The sequence below is a fragment of the Melospiza georgiana genome, chromosome Z, assembly GCF_028018845.1.
Source record: "Melospiza georgiana isolate bMelGeo1 chromosome Z, bMelGeo1.pri, whole genome shotgun sequence".
Taxonomy (NCBI): Eukaryota; Metazoa; Chordata; class Aves; order Passeriformes; family Passerellidae; genus Melospiza; species Melospiza georgiana.
Window position 1 is genome coordinate 14,938,546 of NC_080465.1, and position 21,527 is coordinate 14,960,072.

General features: G+C 37.4%; 1 protein-coding gene across 1 annotated transcript in view; it reads left to right on the forward strand.

Moving 5' to 3' along the window:
- Window positions 1-21,527, forward strand: part of LOC131096208 (atrial natriuretic peptide receptor 2-like) — a 35,317-nt gene that overhangs the window by 12,109 nt on the left and 1,681 nt on the right. The window contains exons 8-21 of the mRNA XM_058044524.1: window positions 1,554-1,626; window positions 2,056-2,089; window positions 5,408-5,494; window positions 5,765-5,908; window positions 6,653-6,774; window positions 8,387-8,528; window positions 11,393-11,438; window positions 12,386-12,484; window positions 13,470-13,583; window positions 14,479-14,572; window positions 15,386-15,473; window positions 16,226-16,365; window positions 19,142-19,294; window positions 20,068-20,166. Coding sequence (XP_057900507.1) covers window positions 1,554-1,626; window positions 2,056-2,089; window positions 5,408-5,494; window positions 5,765-5,908; window positions 6,653-6,774; window positions 8,387-8,528; window positions 11,393-11,438; window positions 12,386-12,484; window positions 13,470-13,583; window positions 14,479-14,572; window positions 15,386-15,473; window positions 16,226-16,365; window positions 19,142-19,294; window positions 20,068-20,166 — 1,435 coding nt within the window. The remainder of the gene's footprint in view (window positions 1-1,553; window positions 1,627-2,055; window positions 2,090-5,407; window positions 5,495-5,764; window positions 5,909-6,652; window positions 6,775-8,386; window positions 8,529-11,392; window positions 11,439-12,385; window positions 12,485-13,469; window positions 13,584-14,478; window positions 14,573-15,385; window positions 15,474-16,225; window positions 16,366-19,141; window positions 19,295-20,067; window positions 20,167-21,527) is intronic.

Genomic DNA, 21,527 nt, shown 5'->3' on the forward strand with positions numbered 1-21,527 from the left:
ATGAGTAGGAGAAAGCTGATGGCCCACAAATTGAGGTTCTAAAGGAGGCCTGAATCACATTTGTTTGTTTGTCGCTGTGTGACTTTGTGAGTCAGGAAAGAAGTACTGTTGAAAGCTATTTGAGCATTCCTCAATGGAATCCTCAAGGTAGTTGTGACAATGAGTTTATAGCAAGTGTCCAGTAAAACTACATGATCTGATAGAAATAAGCAACTGGACAGATGAGAAGTTCAGACGTTCAGAAGTTCAGAAGTTCAGTTTTAGATTACAGGTTTTCAGAAAGAGCAACAGAGATTCATGGCCTTGCATATGTTTATTTAAAGTTCTTGTAGCAAAAGTCTATTATTTCTGCTGTTTTTTCTGTATGTTTGGAGTTGTCTGTTTTGCTTCTTTCATTTCTGTAGATATATTCCTACTAAACTCTTCAAAAGTGGCATCATGGTGTTTTAAAGTTTTAATGGTTTTACTGTAATAAGATAGGAGAGATTATTTTTTCTAATTCAGGAATTGATATAATGTAAAAGGAACCATCTGGGAAACTAATGCCTTCTTTAATGCTTCAAGTAGCAGAAAGGATTCCTTTGATATCAGTGTCAAAGGAAGCAAGCCTAGTACTCACTTCTTGCTAATATATCTTTGTACAGTCACACCTTTGCAAGATAAAATGTAGGTTTCTTTCCTCAGAAGCCTTTTGAAATAAATGGGATGACTTAATTTTGATTCAGTGAGCTCTATATTTGTCACAATTTCAACTAGTATACCAACACAATCTCCACAACCTGTTCCTTGTTCATTATCTGGACTTTTATTACCTGTTTCAATGAATCCATCAGTCCTAATATTAAATTTTGGACTATAGAAAATGGTATAATGATGATAAAATGATGCTTTGATTTGACATTTTGGCATTGATTGCAGTTGCATAATTTAATCTGTAGCTCATTTGAAAGCATGTGTTTACACTTTGTAAATGTTAGATTTGTATGTCAGTTCTACTGAAAATCAGCTATTAGCTCAATGCCTTCTTTACAAAGTAGCCACAGAATCCCTACCTAATATTCTTTATGATAGAGTATTTGACATAATATGGCCTAATTAGTAGGTCATGGGCTAATTCTACTCAAGATATAAGGTGCATTGCTCCTTATCTCAGGGTTGGGATGAAGTTCTTGTCATGTACCTATATAACATAGGGCACTTCCATGAGATGAGATGATGTAAACCCCTCATCTGATGTCCAGGCTGAAATGTAAATGCAGACGTGTTAAAAATAATGGAGAGCTTATAGACAGTGCAAAATATTACATGTAATTAGTTCTGGAACATAGCTTGTACAATTTTTAATATGTTCATTAGATGCTGTTTTCTTCCAAGCCTGTTATTAATACTTTTGGTTCTAATGTTACTTTAAGACATATGCTGAATGTTTACACTTCAGATTTAGTTTGTATACTTTATAAAATACTTCATATTTTATAAAAATAATCTCTGAGTCAATTTCTTCAAAGACAGGAGGGCTACATTAGGAATGATTTTTTTTTTAACTCTTGTAGTGGTTTCAATATCAGAAACAAAAGATGCTTTGGGATGAAAGCTGGATTATAGACTTCACCTGCATCAAACAAGGTTAGCAACTTGTAATCTTGATACTGTGATCAGTTTACTTATTAATTTTGAAAAATAATCTGAATTCTATTGTTCCTATTTTAAGGGTCTAGCAAAAAGTGAAGCTGTTTTTGAAAGACATATCCAATATTTCATCCCTGTAATCTCTGGGAGCTGCTCTCTCATATTTTTGTTTATCAAACAGTTTGATGACAAAGTTATTTAAAATAGTTTCTTTCTTTTTATTTGTGTTGATTTGTTAGTCAAAGACGACAAGCCTACCCCATAATAAACAGATAAGCTCTGGAGTTGGATGAACCAAATTACAGTTGCTTCAGTGGAGATACCTTTCTGTATAATTAATCTCATTAAATTGTGCTGGAATTGCACAAATACGTTGAGGGATATAGTACTATCTTAATTTCTCTCAGTGTGTCCTGTCTGTGGCAGACTTGCTACAAAAAGTAATTAATTTTGGCGAGAGGTATGGAGCACTCTTTTTCTATGTTATCTCCTGATATAAAATATTATTTCATTTGTTCTAATTAAAGAGGTTAAGAATAAATTCAGGTGTTATTATATGCTTTATTATGCTGTACTTAAGATACATATAGATTATTTACTTTACTGTTCCTTTTTTAGCATTCAGAAGGAAAACAGTACCTATATCCTCAGAAAGGGTAAATCTATAGAAGTATGCTGTGCTGATTGTACACACACTCATTTTCTGTCTCTGGGAGAAATTGCTCAGCAGATGTCTGCTTTATCGGTGTTCTGTTGGGTTGCTGGTGTCAAGATGTTCTTGTGATAATATGCAGTAGAGATACTTTCAGGCTGAGACTTGAACATTAATTTCTGTATACTTTTGATAAGATAGATATCCTTGTTGTTGTAAATAAGAGGTTTTGGCTTAGAAATTAATTTGATTACAGGAACCAAAATAAATTGCAATCCAGATTTTTGAAAACAGAAATGGAGAAAAGGGTTTTTCAATATAGCAAAAAGTGACATGAGCAAAATTTTCAGCTGAAAGTAAATTAGAAAATGTCATAAGCACCACATGTGAGGGAAAGCAATAGAAAGAGACGGAGGGAAATTAGAAGCATGATCAAAACATAACAGATTAAAATTACTTTGAAAACTCCAAGATGAAAGATGTAAGTTTCTTGGAAAAAAGCCTGCAATGCAGCAATGCTGTTTCAGAGTATTGCTCTAAGAGTGATGATTAACAACTTAATGAGGACTGATAACATTATAAGGTCACAGACAGTATGTCTTCTCTGGATAGAGTTATTCAGAGCTACCTACAGTAGCCTGAAATGCACAGATATCTAAATGAAAACACATCAGCAGTGCTGCACCCTGGGTATGTAGCACTCGGTATGAAAAAAGAACCTTATTTTTTAAAATAATTTATTTTTTTGGTGTATTGGACCGTATATAGACATATAGATATATATGCAGTCTTATTCTCAAAACTATCTCAGGGATCTGCAATGCATTTCTGGGTGGAATGCTGTAGAAAGCTTCAAATGTCAATGCAATTTTGAACTGCATATGGATAATACTATGGTGTGGGAACATGGCAGTCCTGATTCAAGGTGAGATATTGAACTTCCTCAGCAAGATATTTCTACCAGAGAGAGTTGAGATGTCTCAGCAATTCCAAGCATAATTGGCTAAATCTGGATTTTGATTGGAGATTATGACATGACGTGTAACTCATTAAATTTGTTTTGAAGTCCATTTTTTTACTGTGAGCTGGTCAACAGACATTAAAAAATGTACATTGAAAATCACTGGGATTTTTTTCCTCTTACTGTATTGTTGCTATTCTCTGACTTCTCTCTGGTGTCAGAATCACTTCCCACATTCCTGTACTTTTCAGTCTTCTAGGAGCTCCAAATAGACTTGTTAAAATATGGCACAGGGTTTACTCTCCTTCCCTGGGTTCTGTCCTCAGCTTCTGTGTAGCAGCAGGGGCTAACCATCTCAAGTGCAGAGAAATGAAAGTTGCATAAAGTCCTGAGGATTAGTGAGAAGTATCTCTGGCAATGAATCCTCTTTGAAACATTTTTTACTTTTTATGCAGCAGTCCCATCCCAAGCAATAGCTTTCTCTCTTAAGTATTAACAAGAGCAGATGAGATGCAAGGTTTTGAAAATTCTCTGCATTTCTTTGTGTCTGGAGTCTCCACCTGTGCATAAATAGGAATCTTCGTGTGCCTTTTCTCATCCCACGTCCCATTTAGATTGCATTATACGGACAGCAACAGGAAGCATGACGAGCGCTCCCCCAGCACTCAGTGGCTCCAGTGTCAGTTGTGTTACTGCTCTGAGCTCCTGCACAGTAGCTGCCAGCATGCCCAGGAGGAAATACTTCACCCAGACTGGGAGATAGTAAGTCAATATATTACTCATTTACTGCAGTATCTACTGTATTAGTTTCACCTTGATTTCTGATTCTTGCCACTTTCAATTGATAGGCAGCGAAAAAAACATGAATTTATCTTGTCAGGCCAAATTGGGAAAGTTAAGATCATCATCTGACTTCTATACTGCATATTGGCTGTGGAGTATTTTAACATTCCAGGCTTCTGGCTTGGTTTTCATTTCTCCTTAAATCTTAGGGTCTTGTTGAAAGGTTGTGGGTATATAAGATGTCCTGCATCTGTTAATGAATGGCCCTTGCTGTTCAAATGTATCAGTAACCAAGACTTTTATAAATTCCTTTTTTCTGAAATGCAGGCAGAGCAAACTAGGTTCTTTGCTCTAAAGAAGGGCATCCTCTACAGTAGCACATTAGAAATCTTGTCCTTTAATTAGCTGACACGACTCAAGATTCAGAGCATTTCACCTCTGAATCAAATTACAAAGCTGCATATCATGTAACTATAAGGACAAATGTTACAGATATATCCTGCCATTCAAGATGCAATTGAACACATGCAAAGCTGGAAGTGGTACTTATCATTTGAATAAACAGAGACGGATCTGTGCTTTGCAGGACAAAGAAGCTTACTTGGGATCATTGGCTGGGGAGAAAGTGCCTTCAGCATAGATTGTGGAAAATCACAGTCACTTCATTGATTAAATATTCAGCATTGATCTTTTTTGCTTCTTTCTGAGTGGTGATATTTTCATCATCATCATCATCATCATCATCCCCTTCATCAGATGACTCAACATCAAAAGTGTTTATCATGGGTATAATGGGGCTTTCAGTCTCATTGGTGAAGCATCTACAACTGCTACACTAAATACCCCATACTCTGTATTTATATGGTTCATCACTAAAATTCCTGCAGGTATCTCCACTGAATTCCTTTACTCTAAAAAGGAAAATTTCTTTGTTCTTAATGAAACTCAGCTGCTTCTTTGCTGAGAATCCTCAACCCCACAAGAACAAAACTTTGTTAAATGTCAGTGAAGAATCTGCAGAACAGTAGTCAGAAGTAATGGATAGATGGGAGGTGGCTGTATGTATTTCTCTAGCTCTGACATTTCCTTTGCTGCTCCATCCTCAAACTGCCCCAACTGACTTTAACACTCACATTTCAAATGGTGTCCACAGATTCAGATTGAATATAATAACTAATGCTTCCTTTATCAAAAGAAACAGGATCCTGTCTCTTGTCCTAGATTCACAGTTACAACCACGTATGGGCATGCTTAAATTCTCTGCCTCATGTCTAGAGATGTGGAATTATTCCCTGATACAAAATATATGCTGTCCCTTTTTGTAGTATTGCTGGCTTCTGAAGTTGCCCTAAAACTGTAAACAGCATTTCATTCTGTTTCAGTGATGGCAGAACAGTGGCCATAAAGAAAATAATGAAGAAGTCATTCACGCTGTCTAAAACCATACGTAAAGAAGTGAAGCAAGTGAGGTAAGAAGCGAAATCTAAGAACTGTATGTTGTTCCATTTTTACACGGATTTTTTAGGGCTTAAAATCTTTCCAGATGTGACTGTAAATTCATATTCCTGTTTCTTTCAAACTTTGCTAGAAAGAGAGCAAAGATTAAAATTTCCTTATGTCTGTTTTACTTTTTCTCTACATTGTGAGACAAGACACTTAGTTTTCCAGTTGCACTACAAAATCAGTATGGGCATCTGTGAAAATTACTGTTATGCTGTGATTTTTGTTGATTTTCACAGGGAACTTGACCATCCCAATCTCTGCAAATTCATTGGAGGTTGTATAGAAGTTCCAAATGTTGCAATTGTCACAGAGTACTGCCCCAAAGGCAGCCTTAGTGATGTGCTCCTCAATGAAGATATTCCTTTGAACTGGGGTTTCAGGTGAAAAAATCCAATTTTTGAAAAGCTAAATGACATAGACCATGCTATATGCTGTTTGGGACGAGATATTAATTTTAGACAAAGCTCTTGTCTAGACAAGCCTGTACTGTGATATAGGGAGAGGGAGGGAGGGAGGGACGGAGGGACGGAGGGACGGAGGGACGGAGGGAGGAAATTTGAATATCCAGACCAATTTGTCTTTTGGGTGTTTTGAGAAATTACATGATTAGTCCTTGCAATGCTAAGGCAATGACTTGTCAGCTTTCTGTTTGTGAAGACATATGGATGAAATGATTAGCATACCTGCAAGTGGTTCATTATTCTTACCAATAGAGGAAATGAGTTCACATTGTCAATGAAGCTTTCACAAAGGCAGTGACATTGTTTTTTCAGATTGGTCCTCTTGTCATGTCCTTTCTGCTTCTGCTTTATGCTTGCCATCAGCAAAGAAAAATTGTTTTCAGGAAGGAAACCTTCCAAATAAAGCAAGGAAGATAATAAAATTGTTTCACTTGTAAACATGTGAAAGCACTCCGAAGGATAAAAAAGTACTGACAATTTCTAGAAGGAACTTGGCCTGTGAGCTCAGGGAGGTATGGGTTTTCAAACAGTCACCTTAAGTGTTTTGGAAAAATGAACATGGGCACACAAGTTGAAAACTACAGTTTCTGTAAACCTCAGTAGACTTTGGAGCCAATTTTGAGGGAAATTGGAAATACTAGCTCACTGATTTTTGATTTTCAGATTTTCTTTTGCTACTGATATTGCTCAAGGAATGGCCTATCTCCACCACCACAAAATGTATCATGGACGGTTGAAGTCTAATAACTGTGTGATAGATGACCGGTGGGTTTGCAAAATTGCAGGTAAAGAGAAAGCTAGAAAAAAGTTTCAAAACTGCCCAGCTAACCCTCTAATTTAGATTTCACATGCAACACTTCCCAAGTGCTTTCATGTTGACATATCATGTGGAATTGCTAACTGTACCAGACTTCACTAGCAAGTTTCATGTTACAATATCAAGTCAAGTAATTTAGTATGTGTCACAGATGCACACTTTAGATCCCACAAATGATTCAGCCTGTCAACATCTGAGCAGAAACTCTGCCTCATTCTCTCTTTTGATAGAGAAAGAACCCTGGGGCATAGAGAATGGTGTAGAGATGTAGTAATGCTGACTGATTGGTAAGCACAAGGTCATTTAATGGAGAAAAGCAGACTCAACTCAGAGCTTTTAAGTCTTGTTCATGGCATTGAATTGTATTCTCCCAGTGATGGAGCTGCAGGTCAGGTCTACTCTCGGTACAGCAAGAGAGCTTGTGGGAACAGGAAAATCACTGGAGAGTGTAGTTTAGTTTGCAGCTGCTAAAGGGAATTAAGGCAATGATCATCTCCTACTTTTTGCCCAGAGCAGTCATCATACTCTTTAACCCATAGCCATCCTGAAAGCAGCAGCAGATTGTTTTTTTAGTGGTATGTGACCTATGACTAAGGTTCCTACATGGGGCCAGGCTTGCTTCTCCAACTCCTTCAGTATCCTTCTACCTACTCTGCTTGGAGCCTGTTCTGGAGAAAAACATAGAAATTAGACATAGTTGGATTATATCCACTGCATCACCTTAGCACATCTCCTCTCAATTGAATAGGATATCTGTGAAATCATTCAGCAACTTCTGTTTTGATTCTGTTCTGTGTCAAGCTGTAGGGTTTTCAAATCTTCATGGTTTATCTGGATGCAATCATGTCAAACAAATCTCATAAATAACAAATGTGGGAGCTATTTTAAAAATGACCTCCACATAAACATTCAATCCCTAGCAACATCTTAATTAGAGGTCACTCCAGAGCAAGCCAGATGTCTGCATCCAGCCTTCACATACAGTCAGAACAGCACTGTTTACGTAAGAAAGAAAACAGAAGTCAGTTGTTTTTTTCTCATTCTTCCTGATTCTGAGTCATATGCTAAGAATTCCTTCTATATTAGGCTAGAAGTATAGATGGAAAGATGTTTCACATCTATGCTGCCTTTGTTCTCATGCTAGTGGTGTTCAAGTAACACCCACCATCTGATTTTCAGTTGTTAGTCTGTCTAACTAGTAATTACTTGAGCAACCTGCCACCAGAGATAAGGATCAAGGGACAAAGTAGAACAGAAACCTGTATTTACATGCTAACTCTTGCACTGAGGTGAGAATATTATCTGAAAATAATTGCATAAAACTATAAAATAATTCTGATTGCAATGGTCATGAAGTTCAGTTTGTCTGCTGTCATTCAGTCTTGCCTAAATATTTGGTTTTCCAGATGCTATATTTTAGGGAGGCAAGACCACAAAAACCCCACTGTTTCTAGACTAAGATGTGTATTTAGAATAGGGAAAATTAATTTATTTAGACTAGCTGTGTTACTGTCTACTACTGTACTTGTTTCAGGGAAGTATCCACTGAATAGTTTGCTTCCTGCTTTCTTCCACTTCAGATTATGGCTTGCAGTCATATAGAAAAGAAGATTTTTCTGATGGATCAAATTCATCCCAGCAGCATTTGAAACAGATTTACACAGCTCCTGAAATACGTACTCTTTCAGATTTTGAGCCCAATTCTATGTCTGATGTCTACAGGTAGCTAACTTTTTCTGATCTCACTTTTAGTAATCTTGAGTATTCTTTAGCAACAGTTAGGCTTGGTGGAATTCTGTTGTCACTCCAGGTATATGTTTGATTGTATTTTTAAAAGGATTGGTCCTGGAATAGAGAACAACATAGATATCACAGGATCTTCTCTTTCAAGGTAGATAATCAAATACTGAATTCACTGACATTATTTAAAAGCAGAGTTGGCCCAGTGATTTATAAGTAGTCACTTGACTGGTAAGATAAAAAGGCATAAAGATCTGCTATTATCTAATTATCCTTTTTCTTTCTGTTGTTGTTTCTTATGAAAAGTAGAATTATTTTCAACAATGGCAGTACTTTAGAAGTTAATAGCGTCAACGTTCTAGAATGTCATAATGCACATATGCATCCTGTAATTCTATTACAGAATGTCAATACAATTATTTGGGGACATATACATGGTGACAATATTTGGTTTACAGTGGAAAAATAAAGAGAAGAGGAAAAAATTGATTCACTAGCAAATAGCTCAATTCCTTTCCTTTTGAAAGCCTTTATAGAAGATTGCTTTCCAGTGGCTTTCCCTCCTGGTGGTGGACTGCTTCTATCCAATCACTTTTCAGATAAGTGGGAACACAACTGTAAACAAATGTCTGCATATGTGCTTGAACATCATTACTTTTTATCTATTCTATCAGATTAACTGAGCAAATTGAAGTCTCAGTAGTATTTCTGCCTATAGGACATTTCAATATGGCCTTAGAATTTTCTCCAAAATAGCTCAGCTAAGGCAGTTTGGGATTGTGTTGGTATTTCTGGCTACTGTCATTTGTCCTGTATCTGTACTTTTTCAACATTAAGTAGTCTTTGAAAGAACTGTGCTCCAACTAAACAGTAATTTTAGGATTGTCTTATACATTCCAGTTTACCATTGCCCTGCAGCCAAAATGTATCCTAGAAAATGTTTCCTTGGCTTGTTGTTCTGACTTTGATCCTCTTCTGGATAGGTATCATTATTTGACTTCACAGGCAACTTTGCCTCCTGAAGGCATTTCTTGCCAAGGGTTCCCCTTTAAATAGTCCTAAGATCTGATTTGCTCACATCCTATATGTCTACAATGAACTTTTGACAAATTCAGTGAATGTTTCCTGGATTTATTTTGCTGTCCCACCCACATGTCTGAAAAATCTACATCTTCTTTTGTGACACTGCAGTTATTAATTTCTTGATTAAAAAAAGAAAAAGCAGTGAGAGGTCACACCAGAAAAGGGAGAAGAGCAACATGCAGGCAGGGAAGATTGAGAAGTACCCTGTACCATTGAAAGAGTTGTCTTCTTCTCTGGCTGTTCTTTAGAATTTGCATTTTAAAAAAATTTATTTTTGATTATATGAGCAGGAGGTAAGCCTTCCTGGTATATGTATTTGGCCTCACTGGCCAGGCAGCATTGATCCAGTCTTGAAATCCTTAGTTCTTATCTGTGCAAATAATCCATTAATGTTCTTGAAGGTGAGGCCCAAATAAAAAATGAGTAGAAACTGCAGGAGAGGGACTTGTAATTTAGTGTGCTCTTACAGATGAATCACTTTCTTTTAAAGTTCTCTAGGAAAGAGTTGGTCAGATGGGAAAGCTAAAATGGAAATGAGAAGTATGAACGTAGCTCCTGTTTTGACCTGAAGAGGCTGTTTCCAGTCACAGTTTCTCCTAGATTTGTTCTTCTTGATTTGTAATCATCATATGGATTTCTCTATCCACAATGGATAGTGCATTTTATTGGGCGGTGCAGCTGAAGATTAATTAAATCAATGCTGCTTTATCAGAGTTACTATCATCTAATTGCTATCTGTGAAAATCTGTTTTAGTTTTGCTGCCTTACCAGGATTGATTTTGCTTTCTCCTAACAAATCACCACAAAATTAATATAAAAATATCATCAGATTAATTTCTAAATTATTAATCATATTTTGTATGCATTATTTTCCAGTAGTGGTCCACAGGTGGGCTGAAAGATAGATAAACATATCCCGTTACCAACAGAATGTCTTACAGAACAGTGCAACCATTAGTGACACAACAGATTGAAAACTAATATTCTCTACAAAAGTAAATGTTACCAAGCTGAGAGTCATGCAGGCGTAAATCATTACATAGTTTTACTATATAAAGAGACATCTTTATCCAGCCTGTTGGCTGAAAGAGGTGCTTGCTTCTAAGAGATCACTGTTCTGGAAGATCTCCAATGAGTTCAGATAAAAGACTAAATTCTCTTTTTTTACTGTCTTTTTCCACTCTTCATCTTTGATGAATGTATTAGACCTTATTTCAACTGAGAAAGATAATGACCACGAGAATATAATTCAGAAGAAACAAGCAGAAATGCTTACTATAGAATATCTTCTCTCAACACACTATGTGATCACAGACTTTATGAAAATTTTCTAGAACAGCAATCTTTTTGGTGGCTGAAAAAAAGCCACTTCCCCCATTGGTGATTCTGATGAACCTGCTCCCGACCCTTGACTGGAGCAAAAATCAGACCCTTATGTTTAACTGGTAGGGTTCATGTAGATAAACCTGGACATATCACCTCTGGATTCCATTAATAGTTACAGAGAGAATTGCTTTGCTGTCCATCAAACTCAAATGTCTCTGGGGCCTATAACCATGAGAGGCAAATGCTATGAAGCATTCAGTAACAAATCCCTGAAAACACAAAGCAGTAACAAGTAGCAGCACCATTGCCATCCTTCCTTTTGAGATACTGGGATTTCAGCCATAGGATAGGGAAGAGTAAGAAATCATGAAAAGAAGAAATCACTGACTCAATTAACTATTATTGCATTAAGATTTTTCTTCATTTTTATTCTGCAGTTATGCCATCATTTTACTAGAAATTGCCACAAGAAGTGACTCTCTGGCAGTAAGTAAAGATGAACTATCTTCAGAGAATAGAATTTGTAGGATTTGCACAACTTTGATTCTGTTTCTGCTGAGGACAAACCAAACTCTGAGTTACTGCACCTTTGAGTTACTTTATGAGCATGCATTTTCCTCATGATTTTATGGATGCCAGTTCAGTTCCCATGGAACATCCAGTCAGGGTTTCCTCATAGATTTACCAGTTTTCCATTTCAGAGCTTTGAAGAAGAATATATGATAAAATTAATGTAGCTCCAAAACTGCCTTTTGATTAGTTTTGTGAGGCTTAATGGCTAGGTGGATGCAGCGAGAATGTATGTATTAATATCTTCCTTTTTCTCCTGCTTCTTCCTTTACCTGTCTTTTACAGGCCCTTTAAGTGGAATCTTCCAGTAAAAAGAATAACCTAGAAAAGCAAATTAGCTGCTCTCCATGAGTAAAATATCTGTTTTGCATATGTCGTTTGATCAGTGCTAAATGACAAACACAAAAAGTATGCACCTTGAAATTGGAAACAGATAGTCTTGATATGTAACCACATTCTCTCTGAAGTAATTACATCAAGAGTTGTAACAATAAAGACTTAAAACTACTATTTTTCCAGTTCTCACAGTTTATGATAATAGACTAATATAGTCCTTGTGGTCTCCTAAAGTTTCCCAATATCTTGCCAGATATTCGTTTCCAAAGTTGTTTATGTCATATAAACACTAAGATTGAAGCCTGTCAGCCATTAAAAACTTTTAGAAAAGTTGACCCATTTTAGACTGGGTTATATATTTTTTATCCTTTCTTTTCCCTTGTGCTCTTACGTAAAAAAAAGCTGACTTAGAAGTGATAGGAAAGATGTTATAAAAGTGGTGATGATAATAGTAATATCTTTTCAGTGTCTGGCATGAGAACCATAACGCTTGTTTCAACATTGCTTAATCTCCTTTTCTCTAGAAAGATGATGTGCATTCTGGTGAATATTCCTGGTGCCCACCTTTGGCAGAATTAATTTCAGGAAAGACTGAGAATTCTTGTCCTGCAGATTATGTAGAGGTGAGTAAAATACAATAATGTAAGTGAAGTACAAATCGTGAGCAAAGTACAATATTGCATACAAAAATCATTTATTGAAGTGGATTTACAACATGTCATAGTAGTTTTATGGTGATATTACCTTTGATAAATATAAATAACCCAGAAATCAAGAAGTACGCCTCAAACAAGGCAAAATGATAATATCTAATATCCTTAATAGAAAACCTGTCATTGTAACAATGAAAAATTCAATTGTCCCCTCCATTTTTCAGTGTAATCGATTATGTTTTTAATATTCAATCATCGATTTTTGTGCAATCTTATTTTATTGTAAAGTGTTGAATTCCGTACATATTTTATGTTGGTAATATCTAGCTTACTGACAGAGAGCTTTCACATAATGAAGTCTGTCTCAGGCAAATTATGAGTTTGGTTTGTTTCTTATGCAACAAATCCTTCTCTTCAATAGCCTCAATAAAGTACACCCCCTCCCAGTTTAATTAAATCAGAACAAGATGGGGTCATCCTCATTTCAGTTGTCGTTTAAATGCAATATAATTCACCTTTGCTGGTTTGTAGCAACATAAATGTAAAAAACTTCTCCTTAGCAGCACTGTTTTCTAATCAGAAGGTAACATTCTTAAGGGGTACTTCAGCTCTTAATATTTTGTGAAATTTATGTACAGACGAGTCCTCTGAAAATAGGATGTGACTCCAACAGCATAACTCTCTTACAGCACAAGACAAGAGCTTCAGCAGAAGGAACGTGCATATCTTACTCATGATTTCCCACAGCAGCATTTTCATGAACTAATATCCTTCATTCAGCAAAAGCCTGTAGAATTCCAGAAGCTTCACTATCTCTTTGGCACTTCACCAGCTGCAGATAGAGCTTCACATAGGCAGTCGGCACCAAGAAAACAGAAGTATTAACTTAAAATACTGCTTGTGCCTGGAATAATAAAAGGCTGTTTGCTTTTCTCACTTTCTTTCCCTTCTGCAGTTAATTGAAAGGTGCAGAAAAAATAATCCATCCCAAAGGCCTACATTTGAACAAGTCAAGAAAATGTTGTACAAGATGAATCCTGTTAGCCCTGTTGACATGATGATGACTCTGGTAAATTTAGCTTTTTAATCCAATCCAATCTGCTCACTTTCAATAACTTTCACCTTTATCCTTCAGGTTTGTTTTTTTGTTTTTTTAATCTTATACCCCTTGTTTGGAAAAAATATCCACAGTTATTTGTTCAGTTCTGTTGGGGTCACTGTAGCTGCAATTCTGCTTGGAACCCCGCTTTTCTTCTCATTCAGTTTTTTAACTTTCTCAATTTCTTCAGGGCTGAACATTTTTTGTCTGACAAATGTTGTTTGCAAACTATATTCCCCCTTTCCTGTGGCCCAACACTCTTACTGTACCATGGATATAGAATCCTTGAATACAATGCTACAAATAGCATATTTATAAATCATTTTGAGCAGAGTATCTGAAGCTCATCAGCAGCGAAAGAAGGTATCTGCCTCCAGACTATTGCCTGACACAGAGGAGGGATGCAAAAAGCAAAGCACAGACTAGCATAGCAAGATAGTTTATGAAAGCATTGTGAGTTTTTGATAAAAGTTTGAGACTTTAGATACCTTTTGTTTTGTTAAGATTTTGTCTGTAGGCTGCTCTCTGCATTGGATTTGCCCCCTCAAGTTTGCATGAAATTTGAAAAACCTGAAATTGCCTTCTGCTGTCTTGTGTGTAAGCAACAACCTGAAATTGCCTTCTGCTGTCTTGTGTGTAAGCAACAACCTCAAGTCTAAATTCATAAATTTACTTGAGGAGAAACCTGATCTTTGTATTTTGTAAAAAAGTGTTAAGTGTCTTAGGCCTGTGCCCTTTTTATCTCTGAATCTCTGAATGTTTTCAAAGCAGAATCATTCCAATATTTAAATCCTATCCAGCTAGGCATCTTTTTCAGTCAACAGATGAATTTCTGAGAAATTTTACATAGTTCTCTGTTATTTAGATGGAGAAATATAACAAACATCTGGAGATACTAGTTTCTGAGAGAACCCAGGATTTAATGCATGAAAAACAGAAGACTGATCGTCTGCTGTATAGTAAGTTATAGAAAAAAAATACTGGTTATTCTTCTCAATAACAATTTTATTTCAGCTTTCTAACAACAAAAAAGAACCCTTTGATAGGTGATAATTTAATAGGTAACATTTAGCTAGCAAAGAATGAATATACTTGTTTCTTGCAAAGCTGGAAAAATATTTAGCTACTTTCTGTATTTCCCCCCTAGAAATCCGTACACTCATCCGAGAGCTATGGCCCAAAATCCATAGTGCTCTGACTTTGCAAAGCCATTGTTGTGGCAGGCCTTTTGCATAGTTGTAAATGTTGTGGAAGGGTAGTTGGCTGCTTTTGATGGCAGTGTATGTTCCAGAATTCTGTAAGAAAGGCATAAGGAGATGGGAATAGCATATAAGAAAGCAAAAAACAAAGAGATGTGAAAGTCCAAGACAGGGGGAACAAATTAAATAAAAAAAAAAAAAACAAATCAGGGAAGAGATAATAAACAAACCTAACACAGGTAGAAAACACTAACAAAGAGGTCACAAAGAGAGAATTAGTAAAATCCCAGATCACACCATTAGAATATAACCTTACTCTTTCTTGAAAAGTATCCATACTGGTTTGTTTGGCCTAAAAGTTATGGCCCATGTGAAGAATCTGGATGTGTTAACAGTGAGATTTATTGTGATTTCTCATATTACAGCAGAGCAGATTTTGATGCCAAGGTGTGTTTTCACCTTCATAATATTTTGCCTTTATGAACACTTTTTGTGCATTTAAACCAGCATGTTATGTTTAATATGTTCATTTATCCATGTAAAAAGATTACAATGCTCTACTTTCTACAACAGGTATGTTGCCAAAACAAATAGCAGATGATCTCAGACAGGGAAAACAGGCACAAGCTCAAAGTTACTCAAGTGCCACTATCTTCTTCAGGTAAATAAAAGATGAAAGGTAGGACTAGAACTGTCTCCTACAGAAGAAACTCCTAGGCTTCTGGTGGAGGTGAAGCTCCTAACCAAGTACAGAATTTCTATCTAAACTGCCACCTGTTGTAATAGGTGGTTCTACAAAATAGTGTCTTTCAAAATTCTCACACTCTCTCCCTATTTTTGATTAGAATTACTTAAGTAAAAAATTACAATTCTCTGGAGCTGTAACAAACAGCAGCACATCACTTTACATGTGTTACGCATGCATGAATCTATGTTTCATAAAATAGGTCTAAGTAAAGAATCTACCATTTAGCCTGCGTAAAGAAAATTTGCCAACCCTTAGAGTCCACATGGATTTACAGTTTTTGTGTGTAGGAAACAACATACAAATGGCATGCCTTCACTTGTCATAAAAGAACAGATATCAAATTCCCCTTTTTTTTAAATTTATATATAACTCAAAGCAGAAGAATGCTTAGTCTGTTACAGATTTAAACTCTACCTCTCAAAATGTTTTATTGCATTGCTAAGCAAAAAAGACTTGGGTCAATCTGTCCTTTTAAATGGAAGGAGTCTTTTGTAAATTTAAATAAATGAAGGCAAAACTATCCAATAAGAATCTTAGTGAAAGTATTATTGAAAAGAGAAAATTGATGTAATTGCATTGGGAAATGTTTGCTGTGTGTTTAACATTACTAATTAGCAACCATTAGGACAGTGGATGATTATGCTCTTTCTGTTGTGTTTTAACAGTGACATCGTTGGCTTCACTGAGCTGTCCAGCAGCAGCACGCCATATCAAGTGGTAGATCTCTTGAACAAGCTTTATACCATTTTTGATGAAATCATAGATAACTATGATGTCTATAAGGTGGAGACAATAGGAGATGCCTGTAAGTTCCTTGAGCTGTGGACTATGATGAGGCCTGGGTCAAGATAGAGACTCCCTGATGATGAGGAAGAACAGCTGAAGGAGATTTGGAAAGCTTCTTATGAGTGGGAAGACCAAATAAAGCAATTAGGAGATGAGTTCTAGCAGAGCCCTAGCAAACTTTAGGAATATTTTCCTGCATACATTTCATCATTTGTGTGTTTAACAAGTGTGGTGAATGGGGCAAATTAATGGAGTAAAATACCACTGCTGTTTATTTGATTCCTATTACTAGTGAGATATGACTTTAAGTCTTGGCAGCAGATTAATCCCAGATGGAGACTTCTGTATTACGGGAACACAACTAAAAAAATTGTCTTCTACATGGGATCATGCATGCCATACCCTAAGCTTTATTGTCTTTTTTGCAAAGACCATAGCAATCTTCTTTCTCCTAATACATTGTAGGGGCTTGACTGCCTCTTCTCTTTTTCATCTTTTCTTTTGTAGGAAAATAGCTTTGTATTTGCTACCATGGCAATCTGCTGCAGATAGACTATGATTAAAATTGAGTTCTTTAAAACCTAAGGAAAATCTAACAGGGCTTTTGGATGAGACAGACAGAATTCCTGTAAGAGATGGGAAACAAAAAAACCCACTCTTTTTTCTTTGTGGAACTGTTGAACACATTCTTGAGCATAAAATTCCTGAACAAATGCACCCCATAGATCCCTAGAAGACCAGTTTATTGCCCTACAGTGTCAGAATCATAGAATATACTGGTTGGAAGAGATCCCCAAAGATCATATGGTCCAACTCCTGGCCTTGCACAGGACCATCCTCAAGAGTTATACCATGTACCTGAGAACGTTGTCCAAATGCTTCTTGAGCTTGTCAGGCTTGGTGCTGTGACCAGTGTGCTGGGGAGCCTCTTCCAGTGCCCAACCACCCTCTGGGTGAAGAGCCTTTTCCTGATATCCAACCTAAACACAACCCAGATACCACTTCAGGCCATTTCCTTGGGTCCTGTCACTGTCACCAGAGAGAAGAGGTCAGTGCCTGCCCCTCCTCTTCGCCTCATGAGGAATTTGTAACTGCAGTGAGGTCTCCCCTCAGTCTCCTCTTCTCCAGGATGAACATACCAAGTCACCTCAGCCACTCCTCAGAGGACTTCCCCTCAAGGCCCTTCACCATCCTCATGGCCATCCTTTGGACACTCTCTAACAGCTCAATATATATGTATTTCTTATATTGTGGCACTCAGAACTGCCCCCAGCACTCGAGGTGAGGCTGCCCCAGTGCAGAGCAGAGCAGGACAATCCCCTCCCTTGCCTGGCTGTGATGCTGTGCCCGATGCCCCCCAGGACATGGGGGCCCTCCTGGCTGCCAGGGCACTGCTGGCTCATGTTCAACTTCAACCAGGATCCCCGGGTCCCTTTCCTGCACTCATTTCTGCTTTCCAGCCTGTCATTCGTCTGTCTGTCTGTACATCCAGGGTTGCCCCATCCCAGGAGCAGAATCTAATACTTTTCCTTCTTAAACATGAAGTTGGTGATTGCCCATTCCTCTGATTTCTCAAGGTCTTTTGGCTGGGCCGTTCTGCTTATGGGGCAATTAAGTAGACTTAGTAACCCTTAGTAACCCTAATTGGCAGACTTAGTAACCCTTCCAGTCCTGTGTCCAAGCCATTTATGAAGCTGTTGAAGAGCATGGGGCTGAGCATGTGGAACCCCCTGGTGACAGGTGACCAGTCTGATGTCTCCCCATTCAGGCACCCCCTTTCTGCCTGACCCCTGATTCAGTTGCTCACCCATCACATAATTTGTTTATCCAGCTGTGTTCCAGACAGTATGTCCAGAAGGATCCTGGGAGAAGCTGTATAAAAAGCTTTACTGAAATCCAAAAAGATAACATCAACTGGCTTCTCTTGATCACCTTGGTGGGTTATCCTGTCATAATAGAAAATCAGATGTGACAATCAGGGCTTTCTACTCATGAAGCCATGCTGGCTATGACCAATGACTGTGTTGTCCTTCAGGCATTTTTCATAACCTCCCAGAAAAAAATTGCTCCAAAATTCTGCTGGGCACTGAAGTGAAAGTGACTGGCCTGTAATTTGCAGAGTTGTCCCTCTTGAATTCCTGAAATTCTTGGAAAAATTCTTGAAAGGTGGCAGATTTGCCAGCTTCCTGTAGACTGGAACCTCTTAAGATTTCCTTGACCATTCAAAACGCATTTTCAGAAATCTTACAATGACTTCACCAGCTCTTTGAGTACATTGGGATGAATCCCATCACGTGCCATAGATTTACAGGGCTCAAACTAGAGCAGCAAATCCCACATAAGTTCAGGGTTTAGTGGAGTTTATAATTCTCACAGTCATGGTTGTCCAGCTTAGTACTCTAGGACCCCAGTTTCCCATCATCAGTTTTTAGTTGGAGTCATTGCCTTTTTTTATAATATTTGCCCAATGACAGAAGGCACTGAACTGCCACATTTGCACTGTCTGTCCCACTTTAACCTTACTCAGTGGAGGGGAGGATGAAGAGAGAAAGGATTGGAGGGAACAAATCTCATGTCAAAATAAGAAGGAAATACAACATTTTTCATACCTAAGGTACATGAGCCATTGCCCTAGCATTAATTTGTTTCTGGTTTTCTTTGCTCAGCAGGTGCAATTGTGCCTTGGGATATGAAGGAATAGGGCTTCTTCCTTTTTTTTTTTTATTATAGGCAGCATACTTTAGTAAATCTATGTGTAATGGCAAAGGTTAACACATTTGCATTGTTGTGTTAAGATATGGTGGTGTCGGGAGTACCCAAGGAGAACGGGATCCTTCATGCTGGTGAGATTGCAAAAATGGCTTTAGACCTTCTGGATGTCTGCAGGACTTTTAAGATCCCACACAAGCCTAATACCCTCCTAAAGATAAGAGCAGGAATACATTCAGGTATGTTGAGAAAGCTGCAAAAGAGTCTTCTCTAGCCTTACAAATGCATCTGTAGTGGCCATTTCCTCTCCATTAAAAATAAAGTTAACTTTTTGATAAGCAGTGGAACACAACGTAGAGGTCATTCCAACAGAATAATTTATTGGATGCATGGGATATTGGTACCTCAGTTTTGAATACAACATTGGAAACATCCCATAGCCCCTCTGCCTTTGATGATGTGAGTTAGAGCTGCTATTCTGTGTCTGTAACCTGTCCTTATCAGCTGTTCTCTTCTCAAAACAGTGAGTTGTTTCTTGACAGTCTGATCTAGGCTTCACTCTCGGACTCCTAGCTCCCTGATTTAATCTGATGTGATTCCAGTTCCTCACATGACTTCCCCTCAAGGCCCTTCACCGTCCTTGTGGCCTCCTTTGGACACTCTCTAACTGCACAATATATATATATTACTTATATAAGTAATACTTATATATATATAAGTAATACTTACATTCCCCAACTCTGGCTTGATAGACAGACGGAGTTGGACATGTCCTGTGCAGCCCAGCATCTGCCAACTAATCAGCGTACATTGTCTTACCAAGAAATCATATCCTCTATGTTTTAAATCACTTGTAAGACAGATTTGTAACCCATGTAAGGACAATATTGACACTCAGTCTTTATATGGTGAACAAATTAGGTTTAAGGTAGTGTAGGAAGCAACCGCAAGGCTGTATGACTGACTATGTGATTTATAAACACAAAATATCTTGCTTTCCATTTCTTAATAGGGGCAGTTGTAGCTGGAGTTGTTGGAACCAAGATGCCACGGTACTGTTTATTTGGAGATACTGTGAACACAGCTTCCAGGATGGAATCTACCAGTGAAGGTAATAAGGAACAAACTGCAGATGGGGTTTTAATCATCCCTGAATTAGTTCTTAAAAATTGTTAGGCTGAGTTTTGAGTCCTGACCTATTCAAATAATTCTGAATCCTATAAAGAGGTTCTTGATTTCTGGGTCCAGTCTGCCTAGGGACAAATTATTTGAGTGATATTCTCTAGAACTGTTTTTGCAATCAGATCCCCTTATTTCTCAAGTCTTGGGAAGGGATTTTTGTGGCTTTGAAGTTCTCTACAGTAGAAAAAGTTTGGACTAAAACAAAATGAGAGGCAAGTGGTTATGTTCACTGTTTCTATTTGTTCCTGGCACCCAGCTGGATTTATGGTAAAAATATTTTCATTACTCCTCTTTTGCCACTAATAATTTTCTCTAATGGAGAACACAAGAAACAGGAGGATATCATGGGACCTGTGTCTGTCTTCAACCAGAATAGAAGATTATGTATGTGCCCTCTAGAAAGGAGTTTAAACAGAAATTTTGTGGAGGTATTCTCACTGCTTCTTCCTGAGAGATAACAGAGCTCCAAGTCTACTTAGAAAACTTTGTCTTTAGCTAACATGAACATTTGAAACTCAGACTCTGAAATATTTTAACAGATTTAGTGATTCCATGCCACAGAACCTTGATGGCTTGTTTCCTTACAGTCATGAAACGAAGTTGAGTAGTTTTATGGCCCACATTTTAATGAATTGTAAATGAGCTAGGCACATACAAGATTCTTCAAATTTAATTTCATGGTAAAAACGGATACTTTTAACATCTATCATGATCCCCTAAAAACAAGAAAGAAAGGTAGGTAAATGGTCCTAAATTATGGATTTGAAACTTTTGAAAGGATTTGAAAATCACTAGCAATCATCCATTGCTTCTCACCATTTTTATTTTTCCAAAACAAATGCTAACCTGGATGGAACACATATAACTTCATTTTCGTTTTGTCAGTCTCCCTGATAACACCATTCATGTTCCTTGTGTCATCTTATCTGAACTCCTTTAAAACTAATACCTCCAAAATCTGCTTCCATCATTCATAGGTTATCTTTTGTGCTGTATGCCAGTCTCTTTCTCAGATGGTGCATCAGCACTATAGACTTAGAAATAAAGACAAAGTATTTATCTTTCAAGCATTTATTTTCTCTCCCTTTTTTTCAGGACACATACATCTGAGGACCTCAAATTATATTACCAAGTTTTAACCCTGAGATGATTGCTTTGACTAGCAATGCACACTAAAAATGCTATCACCTGGAATTTGAGTGCTAGTGTCTTGTCCTCAAGCAAGATGACAAGCTTAAATATAATGTCTCTTCAAAGAATAGTTCTGAGATATGTATCTATCTGAAACTT